General features: G+C 40.7%; 1 protein-coding gene across 2 annotated transcripts in view; it reads left to right on the forward strand.

Annotated features, from left to right (window-relative positions):
• Positions 1–19,908, forward strand: part of ly75 (lymphocyte antigen 75) — a 140,167-nt gene that overhangs the window by 41,341 nt on the left and 78,918 nt on the right. For both annotated transcript variants that reach the window (XM_060827202.1, XM_060827203.1), the window contains exons 13-14: positions 4,010–4,152; positions 16,341–16,422. In XM_060827202.1, coding sequence (XP_060683185.1) covers positions 4,010–4,152; positions 16,341–16,422 — 225 coding nt within the window. The remainder of the gene's footprint in view (positions 1–4,009; positions 4,153–16,340; positions 16,423–19,908) is intronic.

Consider the following 19,908-nt stretch of genomic DNA (forward strand, 5'->3'; position numbering starts at 1 on the left):
ATTTTATTGTGTTACTTTGTAATCCCTTGCCAGTCACTATCTTAGAAGTTCCTAACGACTACTCGGCTATGTAGCTTGGGAGTGACAAGTCCCAAAGGCATCACTTTCAACATATCCACAGATGAGTGACTTTATGTGCTATTACTGGAAAACTCATGAGCAGTTGGGATTAACAGCTGTCTGTGATCCACATTATTATTGTAGGTATTTTTGAAACTGTACTAAAATAGGTAACATCCTTTTGAAAATGAGTAGAGACTTTTGAATGTATTGTGTAGGCCAGCTCTGAAATGTAGTCACTAGCTAAGGTTTTAAGATGGCTATAACCTTTTGGATACATTTTCAAATGTTTACAGGCCCTGGCAGTTTAGAATTTTCCTCTTGGCTATCTTTGTATGTTTTCTTCATTTCTGCATCCATCAGAAAATCTGCTGACTGTGACCTTTTATGGTGTAGGTAATCTGAAGTTTGTTTTTTTTTACTAGCCTAGATTTGATCATTTTAAAGGCCCATCTATGTCACAACATTCTAGCATTTACTTTTGCGTGCTATGTTTAACTCCAACCCAGGCATTTGCCTTCTGCCAGTCTTTTGCCTGAAAACTGATGTCCATTGATTGAATATGAACATGGTGGGGGTTCGGTCATGGTCAAGCAAGGAACTTGAACAATGCAACCACCTTTGGTATCTTTGCTGCCCAACCAGCAACATCTGATGTGATGTTCAGCTGGGCCTAGAATTGAGTGGTTATACTGGACATTTTTAAAAATTCAAGTCTGGAGCTTGCATCATTTGTAGGATATAAGTTCGTGCAAAGTTAAACAGGGAATGAGGGAATTTAAGCAATGCTGCTCAGTAAATATTGAGAAACCGAAACTGCTTGACTCCACTGGGGACTTTGTTAATGATTAAAGGAATTCTGAATAATTTTAGTGTGTAGGATGTTTTAGTTGCCACCCATGATTTTGTGGCCTACCGGGCTACCACCTCGATGTGTCACTTGTTCAGTTTACTTCCTTCTCAACATACTGCAGCTATCTGTTTTACACCTGTGGCTTACTGGAGACTCTTCAAGGCCTGCTATCTATCTGACTTGGTACAAATGTTGGATCCAACATCAATTTCTCAGCCAGCCAACAAAAGTCTTTCAGTCTGTTTTGGTATGGGGATCTCGTGTGAAAATTCAGTTTATTTCTTTGTGCACAGGGGCCAATGGCCTAAAACTGTCCCTTAGTTGGTACAAATTGACTTTCAATAAGACTGATTTAAGATTACTTGGTGTGGAAAAGATGCCACACTAATGAAGTTAGGTTGAAGTGACTGTATGTTGGAGAAAGTTTGTTCTGGAGTGCTTCATACTGTAACTGTCAGAAATTTAAATGGCAGTGCTTTCAAGTGAGAAATTTTATCAGCTCGCCAAGTTCAAGGATCAAAACCTGGGTTATTTCATATGGGCAGAAACTGTTTCAACAACAACTTGCATTAAAAAATTCCTATAATAGGATGAAATGTTTCTAAATGCTTTACATGAGCTTAATAAAACATGATTTGGAAATGCCAGTGTTGGACTGGGGTGTACAAAGTTTAAAAAATCACAACACCAGGTTACAGTCCAACAGGTTTAATTGGAAACACACTAGCTTTCGGAACGATGCTCCTTCATCAGGTGATTGTGGAGGGCTCGATCGTAACACAGAATTTATCGCCAAAATTTGCAGTGTGAGGTAACTGAAATTATACATTTGAAAAACTGATTGTCTGTTAAGCCTTTCATTTGTTAGAATACAGTGATAGTTTCACTTCTTTCATGTGTAAATCACAAAACCTTTTTTAAAACAGTTGCATTCTCGGGTTAGCTGTTAACAATGGTGATAGCTAGACAATATGTTGAAGGTATGAACTGCTGTGCTGTTCCAGCACCACTGATCCAGAATCTGGTTTCCAGCATTTGCAGTCATTGTTTTTACCAATATGTTGAAGGTGTTGGCCCCCTGTGTTCTGTCTATGACCTGATGTTTAGATGGATTCTAATCTTAAAAAGTGAGATAACAGAGTTTTACATAAATTCATGCAGTTTTTGAGCTCAGTTCTACATGAATGTATGCAGTTTTTGAGCAAAGTGCATTGTAACTCTGCAAGTACAAATTCACCACACAAAATATGTGTGCATGTGGGTCTTTGTCTGTCTGTGTGTGTCTGGGGTGGGGGTTGTGTGTAGTGGGTGCAGAGTGTCTTAAGTCTGTCCCGGTTGAGGCCCTCCCTATGGGTACCGAACTTAGCTGTCAGCCTCTGCTCAGCCACTTTCCTCTGCCGCCTGTCCCTTGGAGGATGGTCACCCGAAGGTCCGAGGCTGAATGTCCTGGACCACTGAAGTGTTCCCCAACCGGGACCTTGGGTTCATGTCACATTACAGGTGATCACCACTGCACCACACACACTCTCACTCACACTCACACTCACACGCACCCCCTCACAGACTTAAGACACTCTGCACCCCTCTCTCTCTCTCTCTCTCTCTCTCTCTCTCTCACACTCACACTCTCCCAACCCCCACCCTAGACAGACAGACACACACACAAAGACCCACATGCGCACACGTTTTGTGTGGTGAATTTGTACTTGCAGAGTTGCATTGCTCAAAAACTGCATACATTCATGTAGAACGCTGAGCTCAAAAACTGCATGAATTTATGTAAAACTCTGATTCTAATCCAAAAAGTGAGATAACAATCTAAATATCAGGTCATAGACAGAGAACACAGGGGCTAACACCTTCAACGTACTGTCTAGCTATCACCATTGTTAACAGCTAACCCGAGAATGCAACTTTTTAACAAAGTTTTGTGATTTACACATGAAAGAAGTGCAACTATCACTGTATTCCAACAGATGAAACGCTTAACAGACCATCAATTTTTCAATGTATAATTTCAGTTACATCACACTGCAAATTTTTGCAATAAATTCTGTTACGATCAAGCCCTCCACTATCACTTGATGAAGGAGCGTCACTCCGAAAGCTAGTGTGCTTCCAATTAAACCGGTGTTGTGTGATATTTAACTTTAATAAAACAAAGTATGATACAAAATGAGACATTTAGGTCAGATGGTCTAAAGCTTGGTCAAAGTGTCAAAAAGGAGGAAATTGAAGTGGAGAGGTTTAGGAAGAGAATGTCTAAGCCAGAGAATGGAGTTGAAGCACCTGAAGAGTATGGCCACCAGTGGTGGTACAATTTAAAAGTGGGGCTGAAAAAGATGGCAGGATTCGAGAAACATTGATATTTCTGAAGGTTGAGCCTGGGGTAGATTAGTGTTAGGAAGAGAATAAAGACCATGGAGGAATGTGAAAGCATAGATGATGATCTAAAATCAATATTAGGAGTCTGTACAGATCAGTGAGCACAAGAGTGAAAACTGAGCAGCCTTGTTCTCCTTGGGCATGGGCATCATGGTTTTAGATTACCTTCATTTTACATTGAATGAAAGGTGAGAATTGGCCAAGCATGTGTTGGAATAGTTGCAAATGGAGACAGCAAAGGCATAATAAGAGTTTCAACAACAGATGAACTGGGACAGGCAAAATCAGACAGTGGAATTATGGAAGTGAAAATCAGCAATCATAGTGACCCTTAATCTGAGATCAAATATGATAACAAGGTATTTGGCTTAATGTGGACTGCTGCCAAGGTGAAGAACGGAGTCAGTAACTAGGTAATGAGTTGAGAGTGGAGACCAAAAAAATGGTAATAGTAAATTGCCCTCTGTTTATCAACATAATGTGAAAACTAATACTCTGCCTTCAGCATGTGGGTAGATGTGACATCAGTGGTCATAGTTTGGGAACATGAAGAAAAGCTAGTTAAATAATTCTCTGGTTATGGTTTGATGGATAGCAACGGATCAGATGAGAGCAATCCCACTCGGCTGGACAAAGTGTTGTGGTCCATTTTTATATTTATGTCTATACATGCAAAACATCAAAAGGATAATTATCCAATTTACATTGTAGATCTTTCATCATGAGAGGGTGGTACGAAAGAGGACATGGGAAGAGTCAGAAAGATTTTGTGAGTCACTTGGGGCCCACTTGCCAAGTTTCAGTCACCATGATGAGATGTTATATCTTCACAGCTTGCTAAGAAAAACAATTACGTAAGTAAAGATGCAAAAAGAAGTATATAACTTAGCTTTATTTTCATGCTTGGCTTTGCATAATTTGTAAACTGTAATTAAAACTGATAATTTTATTTTGAGACCAGATATTTTCTGTATGTAGATAATTGGATACATCAGTGTATACCACGAGCAGTTCCAGGGTTTAACAAGAAGGTGATGTTAACTGAGACAGTTACCAAACCTTTAGTTATGTTGTGGTGCTGGATACTGTTTTTGGTTGCACTCGATTTTGATAGGGGAAGTCTTACCAAAAATGGGCAAGAATTTTACTTGGATAGTATGATGCATATCAATTAAATCTGCATGGAATTTTCCGTATTTCAATTTAACATCATCCCAGGAAAATGAGAGTTTCAAGTTGCTTGATTTTGTTAATGGCAAGACTATTATATTTCAAAAACAAATTGGTGTTTTTGGTTGCTGTCGTAGAAGAATTTTTTTGTGGTAGTTATTTTGGCCTCATTTCATGCTCATTGTGGATGCAGGGCTTTGACATTGCAGTGAAAAAGCAAAACCATTGTCTTATAGTTTGCTCTTTCAGTAAACATAAATGATGGTGTAATCTGGAGGTGACCATGTCATATTTGAGAGGCAGTGTTGAGTAGGTGGGGTCTTCACGGTGAAGTCAGCCGATATGGGAATTTAGTCTGTGCTTGTTGGCTTCACTCTGCATTGCAAACCAGCCATTCAGACCACTGAATTAACTGAGCTCCCAAAGTCAGAAGTCACATGACATCAGGTCCACCCTAGTCCAACACCGACAGTTCCACATTATGAGCTCGCAAAGGTATTGTTTGGTCCATAAATTTCAAATCTACTCAACTTTCACATTGCAAAAAGTTTCAAATTTTCAGGTGTATGTTACTCTTCAGAGGATAAAGAGATGCAAACGTAGAGGTTCACAACTCACCTCACTGTTAGCTTATAGACTACAGTACATTGAACCTGAATTTGTCAAATTGTTGTCCTTATGCATTGCACATGAATAGACAGACTGAAACAGTAATGCTGAATGATGAACTACATTGTAGGAATGACAAACCCAATGGCCATCAAAGTTGCTGCAACATTCCTATTTTTCTGCATGAAATTCATTTGGTGTTGTTTCAGGAGACATTATTAGTCAATCTGTAGTGATTGGATTTGCCTCAGAATTGGTTAACACCTTATTTGTTATAGCAAGCAACAATTTCTCATACATACCATGTCACAACGAAATGGCCATTTTCAAATCTGAAATGTCCAACATACGACAAGATTGGTCAAAAACCACACAAAGTGGCTTGTTACAAACTGGACTACCGGCCTGCACTTTGTCAGTGATTGATCAACATGGGATTATGCAGGTCAGTGGTTGTCTATCCGTCATCTTTCCACCACTGTTTGTGCAATATGAGGTATGAAACTGATTCCTCAGAAATCAACATTATTCTTTTTATATAGCTATATGACAGTTATGACTACGATACCAGTATAATGAAGTGTATAACAAAGGAATAATTTTTAACTTTGCCCATAGGTGTCTTGAAGTAATGTTTCAGAATTTTGACACATCTGGAACATTGTGCAATACAACTCATTAAAACTCAATTTATGCCAATAAAACTCTGTATTAGCATACATTTGCAGGAGTCTTTGAAGCTTTGTAAGGAAAACAGTATTTGTAAAACGAGAACAGTCTGTCCAGGAAAGAAGGCATATATATAAAAAAAAGCAGAACCAGACAATCCTGATCTGAAAGCAGTTGGAGCCACCCACAGTTTCAACAGTAGCAATACAGATGCATTGGATTAAAAAAAATTCTAGTTGTGTCAAAGTTCTCGACTATTTCTGCTGGCACGTGAGCAGACCCCATAAAACGAGGTTCATGATAAATGCAAGTCCTGTGCAGGACAGATCAGCCAAACTTGTATTATTTTGTTACATAACCACACTGATCTATCAGTGCAGCTCAATCACTGGTGCAAAAATGTCAACCACTGGATGTACCATAAATTGACTTTGATCTCCCTGTGAGAGGATGTGCAAAACCTCTCAGCATGATTAAACCTAAGAAAGTTAAATGTTCAGAGAGAAGATCAAACTAATGGGCGGCACAGTGGCTCAGTGGTTAGCCCTGCTGCCTCACAGCACCAGGGACATAAGTTCAATTCCAGAACATTCTCTCAGTGTCTGCACGGGTTTCCCCTGGGTGCTGCAGTTTCCTTCTACAATCCAAAGATGTGCGGTTAAGTGAATTGGCTATGCTAAATTGCCCAGTGTTCAGGGATGTGTAGGTTTGGTCAAGGGTGAATATAGTTTAAAGGGCATGGGTTTGGGTGGGTTACTCGGTGTGGACTTGTTGGGCAACTGTGGGGATTCTACTCTATTCTAATGTAGCAAGTGGAAAATCCATGTCCGTGAACTGACATTGTGAAGGAATTGGCAATATCACCTTTGAATTTATACACTGTTATGAGCACTGAATTGCAAGAGTTCACCTGCATCAACGATTGACAAGATTGCTTCAACATCAAGCACAATAGTGAGAGTGCGGTGTAGATGACAGCAAAGGCAAATGGTAGGCTCTGGAATGGTCTCATCCCTGTACTGAATGAGGATGCAGCAAGGGACATGTTTAACTATGAGCCAGATTCTTTTACTATTTCATAAAATGTTGCTATTTGATGTTTAAAGATGTAGTGGCAAAGCAGGAAAGGAACGTGTCACTGCCATTGTCTGCAACAAGATGGTTTTGAAAAGTTGTCTCTTCTTTTGACTGACAAATCCAAGAAGTCATGCTCCTTCCTGAATATCAGGACACTACCCATGTAGTACAAGGCTAACCAAGCCACCTGGACTTCCTCCTTGTTTTTAGGCATGGTTCAGGAAAATAGACAAAACCAGATCTGTGAAAGAAAAGGAAGATTAACTGTCCCATATGTGCCAACATTGCTGGGCTAGAGTGCATCAATCTGCATTTGTCAAGCTCCAGCCAGTGGTTCAAAAGGTAATTTAGTACACTGAAAACCTGAAATTATTAAGGCCATCAATGAGAAGCTGATGAGCAACCTGACTCTTCTAGAACCCATGTAGTTATGGAAAATGGTTACTGGGAAAAGTTCCACTGCTTCTGCCATGGTGGACTTGCCAGACACTCGGAAGCAAGTGGAATTGAGTGAAGCCAAACAACCTGGTGATGAGACTCTTTCCACTTGCCTGCACGGAAGTTGCAGCAGACAACCATGAAGGATTATTGCAGATGTGGGTGATGCCATATCCTGCATGATGACACTGACAGATGAGGCAATGATAAGTCTTCACCAAAGAAGACTGATGGCCCTGAAGAGTCTGACAAATAGCCATGCTTGTCCACTTGCTTCTATAACTGAAGCCGCAAAGGTGCTCAAAGTGCTCTCACTCTCTCAGATTTTACATTTTTTTTGTGGTCACTTGTGGAACACTAGCACACTTTTTTTTTCCCTGTTAAATCATGACACAATGCAGTATGCTAAACAGTTCAACAAAATCTCCATAATCTGTTCCTATCTCTTACAAGGCCATTGTAAAGTATGAACAAATTGAATAAGATATATTTTTTCACCCACATTACTGCCTTGCTACATTTTCTTGTGGTCTTGGGGTATATGGTTTTACCATCATCCTTATTTGTAGGCATATCAAGTTCACATAGAGTTACATATGTGGAAACGGAGTTCCTCAGTTTTTATGACGAGCACACGTTTGACTAAAATGCTATCAAGGTGATCAGTCTAGCTTGCAGCATGTTCTGTACATATTCAGTAACCTTTTACATGTGACATGTGATTTGCAGTCAAAGATGATATAATTCACTAACATCTCCTGGACACCCACACCAATCAACCTCACCCCCCCCCCCCCCCCCCCCCCCCCCCCTGCCGTGGCCAAACATTTCAACTCCCCCTCCTACTCTACTGCAGATATGCAGGTCCTGGGCATGCTCCACTGACACTTCCTCACCACTCAACACCTGGAGGAAGAACGCCTCATCTTTCACTTCAGAACACTTCAACCCCAGAGCATCAATGTGGACTTCACCAGTTTCCTCATTTCCTCTCCCCCACCCCCCACCTAACCCCAGTTCCAATCTGCCAGGTCAGCACCATCCTCATGACCTGTCCTACCTGCCAATCTTCCTACTCCACCCTCCTTTCTGACCTATCCCATGATGGGTGGCACAGTGGCTAGTACTGCTGCCTCACAGCGCCAGAGTTCCAGGTTCAATTCCCGCCTCAGGCGACTGACTGTGCAAACTCTGCACATTCTCCCCGTGTCTGCGTGGGTTTCCTCCGGGTGCTCCGTAGTTTCCTCTCGTAGTCCAAAGATGTGCAGGTCAGGTGAATTGGCCATGCTAAATTGCCCATTGTGTTAGGTGAAGGGGTAAATGTAGGCGTACGGGTGGGTTGCGCTTCGATGGGTTGGTGTGGACTTGTTGGGCCGAAGGACCTGTTTCCACACTGTAAATAATCTAATCTATCACCTTCACCCCCACCTCCATCTACCTATTGCAGTCTCAGCTGCCTTCTCCCCAGCCCCACCCTCCTCCCATTTATCTCTTCACCTTGGAGGCTCCCTGCCTCATTCCTGATGAAGGGCTTTTGCCTGAAGCGTCTATTTTCCTGCTATTCAGATGCCGCCTGACCTGCTGTGCTTTTCCAGCACCACTCTAGTCTATAAAATGACGTGACCTACAGCACATAAGCAGAGTATTTGACGCAACTGGTGTCTGCCAGTACTTGCATTCACAGCAGGCAGCTTCCACTTGATCAGTGAGTGAAGGAGAGGTCATACTGAAGACCATGTGGTTCAGTTTCAAAAACATTGTTATTTGCTGTACGAAATGTATATGTACACTGCTAGATATAGTCTTTACAAAACGCTAGATAAAAGTATAAAATTAGACTAGTTTTTCATCTTAGTTAGCATCATAATATTGGGTGACATTTGAACCAGTATTTGGTTGACTTGAGGCTGCAAATATTTTAATGTCTGGAAACCTGGACTCTGAGGGAGCTAGTGCAGGAGAGACATGAAAAAGGTGTGAAATGCTGTCTTAGACTCTAGTACAGCATATCAGGAGATCCTGTTTTAATTTTTAATCGTGCTAAAGCATATGCACTCCTTATTTAATTTTACTAATTTTGCCTTTTTTCTTAGTGGGTAATCAATTGTAAGTTCAGGTTGTACATTCTTTCAGTTAATGGGGTCCAAAGCTATAATTGCTGTGTGGCACAGTGATAGTATCCCTACCTCTAGACCAAGAGACCTGAGTTCAAGTCCCACCTGCTCATAATATGTGCAAGAACACAACTGAGCAGGTTGATTAAAGGTTTCTAGGAAAAGCGTTTTCTCCATGGAGGTGCATCACCACCCAAGTCACAATGTTGTGATCGGTGGTAGCATGGCTGAATAGCCTAAGGTGCTGGATTTAAGTCCTCTCCTCCATCAGGGATGTGGTGGTCATCCAATGTCAGGAGGTCTTGCAGAAATTTAAACAGCTCTCCACTGGAATTAGATTCTGATCCTTTCTTGTCAGAATGTTCCTCTAAGTCAGAAGCCTTTGTGTTTTGCTCAATCCAGCCTTTAATGATTAGTATTCGCTTCTCTCTCCTTTTCTCCTCATTCTGGAGTGCTCTTTTTGTCTTTTGCCTCAAGTTCAAGTTTTTTCTATTTTTTCATTTTTTTTTTCTATTTTCAGCTTTCTTTATCTGCACTTACATTCTCACTAACTTAATTGGCTCACCATTTGGTTTGTGTTTCTGTCCAACCTCCAAATTTTGTGATATTATCTCAATTATGTCTGCCTTCCGAGCCCCTACTTGGAACATAACTAACTCTTTCACTATTTCAATTAACCTAACCTTAGTTACTTTTTGCAAATCATTTCAGGGATAAATCTTGATTGTCCAGAAACATCTTGGCAACTGCCAAAGATATTTTGATGAAATGATACATGGGAAGAAAGGTAGTAGATGACTTTACCATTTAATTGGTGCTATAGTGGGCAGTGAAGAAGGTTCTAAAGGATTGCAAAGAGATCTTGATCAGTTGGATCAATAGGTTAAGAAATGGCAGATGGAGTTTACTTTTGATAAATGTGAGATATTACACTTTGTAATACAAACAAGGACAGGACTTATACAATTACATCGTAAGGCCCTGGATAGTATTGTAGAATTGAGTTACCTCAGGGTTCAGAAATACCTCTGGGTTCAGATACATAATTCTTTGAAATCTTGTGTCACAGGTAGATGGGATGGTTAAGAAAGTGTTTAGCAAGCATACCTTCTTTGCTCGAGCTTTGAATATATAGGAGTTGGGATGGTGAGTCCTCTTCTGGAGTAGTGTGTGTAGTTCTGGTCACTATGCTATAGTAATTAATGTTAAATTGGAGACAGTTTGAACAAGGTTTACCAAGATGGGAACGCAGGTTTGAGATATAAAAATAGACTGGAAAGACTGCACCTTTTTTTTTCATTGGTGCATAGGAGGTTGAGGGGTGACCTTTTAGAGGTTTGTAAAATCATGAGGGGCATAGAATAACTAGTCTTCTTCCTAGCGTGGAGTGTTCAAAGCTGGGCAACATATTTTTAAGGTGAGAGGAGAAAGATGTAAAAAGGATATATAGGGGCAACATTTTTACTCAGAGGTTCGTTTGTATGTGGAATGAACTGCCAGAGGTATTTCTCTAGATTCCAATGACTTTTGGAAAATTACAAATAATGCATCCACTATCTTTTATAGCTAGCTCTTTTAGGATGCCAGGATGTCCTGCAAACAAAATTTATTATATGAAGAGGGCATAATTGTTTTGCATGGGATGTATGCATCACCGTCAAGAGAGTAGTTCTTGTCCATCCCTAATTGCCCAGGGGTCAGTTAAGAGTCAACCACATTATTGTAGGTCTGGTATCACATGTAAGCGAGCAAATTTTCTTTCCTAATAAACCTTGTAAAACCAGAAAATAAATATACGCTGATTACATGATCTCCATGAGATTATCTATTTTCATTCCAGATTTTAAAACCATTCAAATTTCACCCTCTGCTGTGGTATAATATGAAGCCGTGTTCCCAGAACCTTAGCCTGTGCCTCTGGGTCACTAACCTAGTGATGTTACCTCTGTGCCACATTGGGTAATGTAGAAGTATAAGTGCTCATCTTTCAAAGTATCCCCAAAACACACTTATTGCAAAAAGATTTTTTAAATTCTCAGTAGTGATTGACTTTCTGAAGGGATGGGGGGTGGGGTGGGGGAAGGTGTTTTGAACACTAGGTTATTCTTGAAGGCAGGAAGGTCTAGAAGCCTGTCGTTGTATTTCTGGCATGTGTGGGTAAGTCTTGAATTACTTGTGGCTGCCTCTGGAGTCTTGGTAAACGCAGCTTGGACAGGAAATAGTCTTGAAATATTTCTCATTTAACCTTTTCAAAACAGCAAATACGTTTTACCCTGACCTTAACAAGAGAGTTTAATTTTCAGAATTGGGGTTGATCAGCTGGGCAGCTTGTTTGTAGAAAGCTTTTCTCCAACTTGGCTTCTCACAATAACTTCTGAATATGAGTTTCTGATTTGACTGGCAGCCTTCAGTGGGTGAGGCTTACCTCCATCTTAAGTCTAGGAGAAGGTCTGTTAGATTGTCTGATGTTTCAGCAGACTTTGGCAAAGTAAAGGGACACTAGCAACAATTGATTCTCAAAGCCTCAACAGGATTTCACCCCATGTTCTTGGGAGAACTCCAAAATAAAAGAATAAATCTTAGCTTAAGAGTTTAGGTGACTTAGGAGTGAAATCAAAAATCATTTCACCACAATGGTGATGACTAGTTGAGGCAAATTGCATTTTATTCAAAAAAAAATCTGAATGCAATGTGAAGATCAAGACTTGAAATAAGCCATCAAAACAAACTTGCTTTGGGCATAACCTTTTGTTTCTTTTATATATCCACATCACAGTTAAGGAGAAAAGAAATTATTTTTGCTGGTTTTCTTCAGATAGATGTGTTTTTTAAATTTGATTGTTATTTCTTTTCCCTTTTAACACTCCTTAGAGTATAAAGGAAGTAGGAGTATACTTAAGAGGGAAATCAGGAGCACAAAAAGGGGACATGAGATAGCTTTGGCAAATAGAATTAAGGAGTATCCAAAGAGTTTTACAAATACGTTAAGGACAAAAGGGTAACTAGGGAGAGAATAGGGCCCCTCCAAAGATCAGCAAGGTGGCCTTTGTGTGGAGCTGTGGGGGAGATACTAAATGAGTATCTTGCATCAGTATTTACTGTGGAAAAGGATACGGAAGATATAGACTGTAAGGAAATAGATGGTGATATCTTGCAAAATGTCCATATTACAGAGGAGGAAGTGCTGGATGTCTTGAAACAGGTAAAGGTGGATAAATCCCCTGGACCTGATCAGATATATCCTAGAACTCTGTTGGAAGCTTGAGAATTGATTGCTGGGCCTCTTGCTGAGATATTGTATCATCGATGGTCACAGGTGAGGTGCCGGAAGACTGGAGGTTGGCAAATGTGGTGCCACTGTTTAAGAAGGGTGGTAAGAACAAGCTAGGGAACTATAGACCAGTGAGCCTGACGTCGGTGGTGGGCAAGTTGTTGGAGTGAATCCTGGGGGACAGGATGTACATGTTTTTGGAAAGGCAAGGACCGATTCGGGATAGTCAGCATGGCTTTGTGCTGTGGAAATCATGTCTCACAAACTTGATTAAGTTTTTTGAAGAAGTAACAAAGAGGATTGATGAGATCAGAGCGGTAGATGTGATCTATATGGACTTCAATAAGGTGTTCAACAAAGTTCCCCATGGGAGACTGATCAGCAAGGTTAGATCTCATGAACTAGCCATTTGGATACAGAACTGGCTCAAAGATGGTGGTGGAGGGTTGTTTTTCAGACTGGAGGCCTGTGACCAGTGGAGTGCCACAAGGATCGGTGCTGGGCCCTCTACTTTTTGTCATTTACATAAATGATTTGAATGTGAGCATAAGAGGTACAGTTAGTAAGTTTGCAGATGACACGAAAATTGGAGGTGTAGTGGACAGCGAAGAGGGTTACCCCAGATTACAACAGGATCTGGACCAGATGGGCCAATGGGCTGAGAAGTAGCAGATGGAGTTTAATTCTGATAAATGTGAGGTGCTGCATTTTGGGAAAGCAAATCTTAGCAGGACTTATGCACTGAATGGTTAGGTCCTAGGGAGTGTTGCTGAACAAAGAGACCTTGGAGTGCAGGTTCATAACTCCTTGAAAGTGGAGTCGCAGGTAGGTAGGATAGTGAAGAAGGCGTTTGATATGCTTTCCTTTTATTACTCAGAGTATTGAGTGCAGGGGTTGGAAAGTCATGTTGCGGCTGTACAGGACATTGGTTAGGCTACTGTTGGAATATTGCGTGCAATTCTGGTCTTTCTATCGGAAAGATGTTGTGAAACTTGAAAAGGTTCAGAAAAGATTTACAAGGATTGGAGGATTTGAACTACCGGGAGAGGCTGAACAGACTGGGGCTGTTTTCCCTGGAGTGTCAGAGGCTGAGGGGTGGCCTTAGAGAGGGGCATGGATAGGGTAAATAGGCAAAGTCTTTTCCCTGGGGTCAGGGAGTCCAGAACTAGAGGGCATAGGTTTAGGGTGAGAGGAGAAAGATATAAAAGAGACATAAGGGGCAACCTTTTCATGCGGAGTGTGGTATGTGTATGGCATGGGTTGCCAGAGGATGTGGTGGGGGCTGGTACAATTGCAACATTTTTAAGAGGCATTTGGATGGGTATATGAATAGGAAGGGTTTGGAGGGATATGGTCCAAGTGCTTGCAGATGGGACTGGACTGGATTGGGTTGGGTTGGGATATCTGGTCGGCATGGACCAGTTGGACCGAAGGGTCTGTTTACATGCTGTACATCTCTGACTCTATGACTAGTAGGCAGCAGAATGTTTACTTTTCCTGAAACCCAATTTGTGAAGTTCAATTCAAAAATGTTTGTAAAAGCAAATTTGTTTTTACTGTAAAAGTCAGTTTTATAAATGCATTAAAATTCCAAATGCACTGAAGCATACAAGGAAAAATGAATTAAGTTTGAAAAAAGAAAGCTATCATTTCAAATTTCTTGAATACAAAATATTGGCATTAAACGATGTGAATCTAGTTGGCTGGTCTGGCATCGACCTGTTCATTGAAATTCAGATCCAGGTGGATTGCAGCTGAAGGTTTGACAATATAATTCTTATCGCCTGGAAAATTAATTTTCAGGATTTCATTTCTGGAAATTGGTTTCTAGAGAGGGCGAGACTAGAGACGGTCTGTAAATAAGCCAGGAACTGCTCTATTGTTGACTATACCAGTATAAAAGGCAAACTGATGAAAGTAGTCAAAGCTGTCTCATTAAAAATATACAACCAAAGCTATTCAAATGCTGTGACACTTCTTATGACTGGGATTCTGCATGAGTCACTTTAGCTACCAAAGTTATTTAGGTAGGAATATAAGAATATACAAACGTCCGTCCTGGTTTGCCATAGTTATGTCATTGTTATCATGACATCTTATAAGCACTTCAGTAAAGATGCTGTGGAGACTAGACTGTTGTCCCGTGAACGCAACATGGTGTCAGAAATGGAGTTGAGAGCAGGTTGGCAATATTGAGTCTTAGAGACAGGTAGGTTATAACTGTAGAATGAGAGTATCAAATAAATGTGAAATATCAGCTGGACACTGGTGCTTCTTGCAACAGTAGTGGCTTGCATAAAGTCATACCAGATGACAATCCAGCAGTAATACCTCTAAAAGATGAAGTTGAGGATCTCTGAATGATACTTGCCCTAGAAGGACAAATGTGTCTGAGAATCCAATGCTATTGGCAAGATTAAAGATTTGGAATTCCAGAGATTAGAGGTAATGTTCAAGGCATTCACCTCAGAAGAAGAAAGTCAAAGGTTCAGAATAATTACTCTAAATGATCCAAATTAGATTTATATTGTTTCACACTGCACATGCACTGTTTGTCTGTCAGTCAGTTTAAGGAGGTGGTTTGGGCTGCAGGACTATATAGGAAAATTGCTGAAGTCAGAAAATGAAAAGACTCCCTTTCTGGACACACCTGACAAACATTTTAATAAAGATGCAGTGTATCCCAAGACTGTCTTGTGAGCACACAACAGGATATCTATGATTACACCTGGTCAAAAATGATTGTTTTGTAACATAACTGTGGGGCTGTTTGCAGAAACCATGGGTTTGACTAGCTCTTTGAAATTCTAAAGAAGGGTATTAGGATTTAAAAATGTTAACTCTGCTTTGCTTTAGCTCCACTGATGCCTCCTGAGCTTTTCCAGCTCACTCTGTTTCAATTTAAAGAGCTCTCCCTTTGTTCATTTCTGGCTGGTATAGACACCTTGCTATGTGGTTACTCGGTGTTGGCTTGGTTTGAATGTCTGTAAAATGCAGGGAATGTTGCTTTCCAAGAGGATGATGTGAGCTTTTGTTCTCTGGTTACTGCTCACTGGGCAGTTCATTTACAATGCAGAGTGATGACAACAGCATGGGTTCAATTCCTGCATTGGCTGAGGTTACCATGAAGGTGTCTCCTTCTTTTTCTGTTCCCTCAACTGAGGTGTGGTGACCCTTGGCTTAAACCATTTCGAGCAGTCTTCCTCTGAGAGACCAGCCCTATGGTCTGGTAGGACCATGGTGACTTTACTGATCAGAACTTTACAGAAATAGCAGCGACCATGTTGCCAGTTCAGCGACAAACAATTGTGGGAATATAGTTTAAATTGATCCAAAATATGTTAGAGTCCTCTTCCTGCCGTCTTGAACTTGCAACCATAACTACTGTTTTGTTAGTCTTAAATTATGAACTTGTTACCTCCTGACCTTTTATCACATTCATTTTCTTTTGGTCTTCTTGCAACCACCACCCTCACCATCTCTTTCCCCCATCCACACCACCATCAGCTCAGTGCTGATGGAACACCTCCAACCTGAAATGTTAACACCATTTGTCTGCACAGATTCTGTCTGACAGGCTAAGTCTTTCCAATATTTCTAGCATTTGCATTATTTTGTTTTCCTAATAAGTCTGGGGTTGAGTGGCACACTCTGACTCCTAATCCATTTAGTTGTTATTTGTCTCCTTTTGCAGTAATGAACGTTGGTTTTGGGTTGGATTAAACAAGAGAAATCCAGATTCCAAAGGCTCTTGGGAATGGAGTGACGGCAGACCGGTAAACTTTTCTATCTTGACATTTGTTTTTATTATATTCATAATATTGTGAACAGGTTCTGTATTCTGGCAAAGTAAGTAACATTGCAAAATAACAATCATGATATGGACTTTGATATGTCACTGGCCTAGGTAACCATGATATTGAATTTAAAAGAAACAAAATTCGTGATAGTAATGCAACCCTCTGAAGATGAAGATGACATAGAATTAAGAAAAGTCTTTACCTTTTTATAGGTTCCTTTTGTTCTCTGGTAAATCTTTCACAATGTTGATACAGTAGAGAAGAAGGTGACTTGGCCCATCATGGCTTTGTGCAATGGCTCTCTGAGCTTTTTTTAACTTAGTGCCCTTCTCCTGTAACTTCTCATCTCATTTCTGTTCAAACGAATATCCAATGCTCTCTTGAATGTCTGAATTGTATCTGCCTCTAACACACTTCCAGCCATTGCATCCCAGACTAAAAAGGGATTTTTCTCCTGTGATTTGTTTCTTTTAGAAAGCAGTTGAAGACTGTGTGCCCATTGGTTCTCGATCTGAGTTTTTTTTTCCAGACCCTTCATGATTTTGCAAACTTCTATCAAACCTCCTCACAGCCTTCTCCTTTCCAAGGAGAACAGTTCCAACTTTTCCCATCTTTCTCCATATCTGAATAGTCTCTTCATTTTCATAAAACTTCTGCTCTCTTGTTCTCCAGTGCACCCAGAAGTAAACACAGTACTCTACTCTAACTGATGTCTTCATTAAGTTTCTTAACCTCCTGGTTCCCTTTTATTAGCTCTTATATATTAACTCCAAATTACAAGATACTAAGGATAGCAAATGAACTTTGGCAACTGTACCAGGCATTATAGAGACCTTGTGCAATATTAGTCCCCTTACTTGAGGAGGGATCAAATTTAATTCAGGGTAGTTTGGAGGATGTTCACTAGATTGATCCTAGAGATGAGGGGTTTGGCACGAAGAGAGATTGAGCAGCTTAAGCTTATACTTTCTAGACTTTAGAAGAATGAAAGGGGGATTTAATTGAAGTACATAAGATGCTGAAGAGGATTGTGACAAAGTAAACATAGAGAAGATACCTCGTGGGGCAACCTAGAATGGGAGGTTATAGCTTTAGGATAAGGGGTAGCAGATTTAAAACAGAAATGAGGAGAAATTATTTGAGTTATTTGTGAATCTGTGGAATTTACTACCCCAGAATACAGTTAGATACAATTTTTCCGTACAAATCCATGCTCATTCTTTCAAATCAATCCGTATGTTTCCATGCTTGACAGCCTTTTGTTTTTGAACAAGAACACGATGTTTACAATTCTTTAATCTTTCAGCATCACCTCCAAAGATTGAAAATTGATTGCCAGTGCTGGTTCCTTATCAACTTGTACAATTTACAGCAGCTACAGTATCCACTCCTCATCAATTTTGAACCTTTCCGGTGACGGTGACAAAGAAGGAAACTATGACTTGGACTGTATTTTTCAAGTAAAGACTAATGCAAAGTACCTCACCATGCCATTTATCTCTAAGCGTCAGTCCTATTTTTAGTGCTTAATTGACCTTCGCTCTCTTCCTACTACCCTTTTATTATTAATGTGATTACAGAAAGCTTTGACAGTACTTTCTTTTCCTGTTAGTTTCCAGTCTTTTTTCATAACTGTCTTTAGTTCTTGATTTGTATTTACTGGTTGGCACCTGTCATAAGCACAGTCGTCTTTTTTTTTAATTTCTATCTCCTTTATCATCCACGAGTTCTGGATTTGTTTGTCCTACTTTTTCCCTTTTGAGGGAATGTACCTTGTCTTATCCAAACCATCTCTTCTCTGAAAGTACCCGATTGTTCACAACGCTTTCTTTTATCCCCTTCCCCTTTCGACCTTTGGTTTCAATCATCTGTGTGGCCCAGAATGCTTTGTACCTTGGAGTAGTTAACACCCTAGATCGGTTCCTGTCTGAAACGTCAACTTTCCTGCTCCTCAGATGTTGCTGACCTGCTGTGCTTTTCCAGCACCACTCGAATCTTGACCTGAGATCGTCCCATCCTTGACTGAGGGCCCTGTCACCACAATGACATAATCTCCAGGCATTTCTTGACTCACTAATTTAACTAACTATACTTGGTGTATTTGCATAAATGCATGTAACCTTGATTTTAAACTTCTTTGATTTCTCTTAGTGCTACCTGTCTATCTCGTGCATTCTCTAGTACAATATTCTCTCCTGGTTCCCACATCCTTGCTGAGTTATTTTAAAGCCCTCTCAGTGAGGCCAGCAAAATGCCCAACGAAGATCTCAGTCCAGTTCTGTTCAAGTGCAACGTGTCTGGCTTGTACAGGTGCCATCTACTCTAAAACCATTCGGTGACCAAGAATCTCCAAACCCTTCTTCTTGTATCATCTTTCTCACCACATGTTCATCTGTCTGGTCGAGAAGTCCGGGGGTAACTGATTGAAGTCTTCAAGATATTATCAGGGAAAAAATACTGAGATAAAGATAAATTATTTCCACTGGCTGTGGACTCTAGAATTTGGGGGCATAGTCTGAGCATGAGGGCCAGACCGTTCAGGAGAAATGTTAGGAAGCACTTCTGTACACACAGCAGTCAGTGTTTGGAACTATTTCCACAAGCGGCAGTGAATGCAGGATCACTTATTAATTTTAAATCAGAGATAAATAATTGTTTGTCACGCAAAGGTATTCAAGGGTTTAGGCCAAAGGCAGGTGGATGGAATTAGGCCACAATTGAACCATGGATGGAGGAGCAGGCTGGAAAGACTGAATGGCCTACTCCTCTTCCTATGCCTCATTTTCTGTACTCACTGGCATGTGGCATTGGGAGTAATCTGGAATTTACTACTTTAAAGACCCTGCTTGCTAATTATCCACCTGGCTCCTTAAATTCCGATTTCAGGACTTGCAGACCTCCTCCCCACCTATGTTGTAAATACCAGTGTGGAACATGACCTCTATTCATACTCCCAACAGAAGAATCTCCTCCAGCTATTTTGGGACATATCTGACCCTAGCACCAGGCAGGCAACACATCATCCTGGAGTCACGTTGATAGTGGAAGAAACATCTGCCTGACCTGCTAACTAAGGAATCCCCTGGCAGTACTGCCTTTCTACCCCTCTTCCTCTCCTGCTGTCCAGCTGGGCTGTCTATGTTGCTACGGTCTTGGCTCTTCCATTCCTCTAAGGATTCATCATCTTCCTTGATATCCTGAACAGAAGACAGTGAAACCTCTGTTTTCTGCTTTACTACTCTTCTGTTTCTCTCTCACTGCCAGGTGATCACTCAATTTCCCATTTACTTGCCTGCCCTAACCTGTGGTGTGATCATTTCTCTGAATATTCTATCCACGTAGTTCTCTGATTCATGGAGACTTGGTGACTCCAGCCACTGCTTGAACTCTGAAACCCAGACACTGTAGAGAGTGACATTTCCTGCACATGGACTTGTCTGGCTCACAATAAATATGCACAAC

This window comes from Hemiscyllium ocellatum, chromosome 7 (genome assembly GCF_020745735.1).
Source record: "Hemiscyllium ocellatum isolate sHemOce1 chromosome 7, sHemOce1.pat.X.cur, whole genome shotgun sequence".
In the NCBI taxonomy this organism is placed as follows: domain Eukaryota; kingdom Metazoa; phylum Chordata; class Chondrichthyes; order Orectolobiformes; family Hemiscylliidae; genus Hemiscyllium; species Hemiscyllium ocellatum.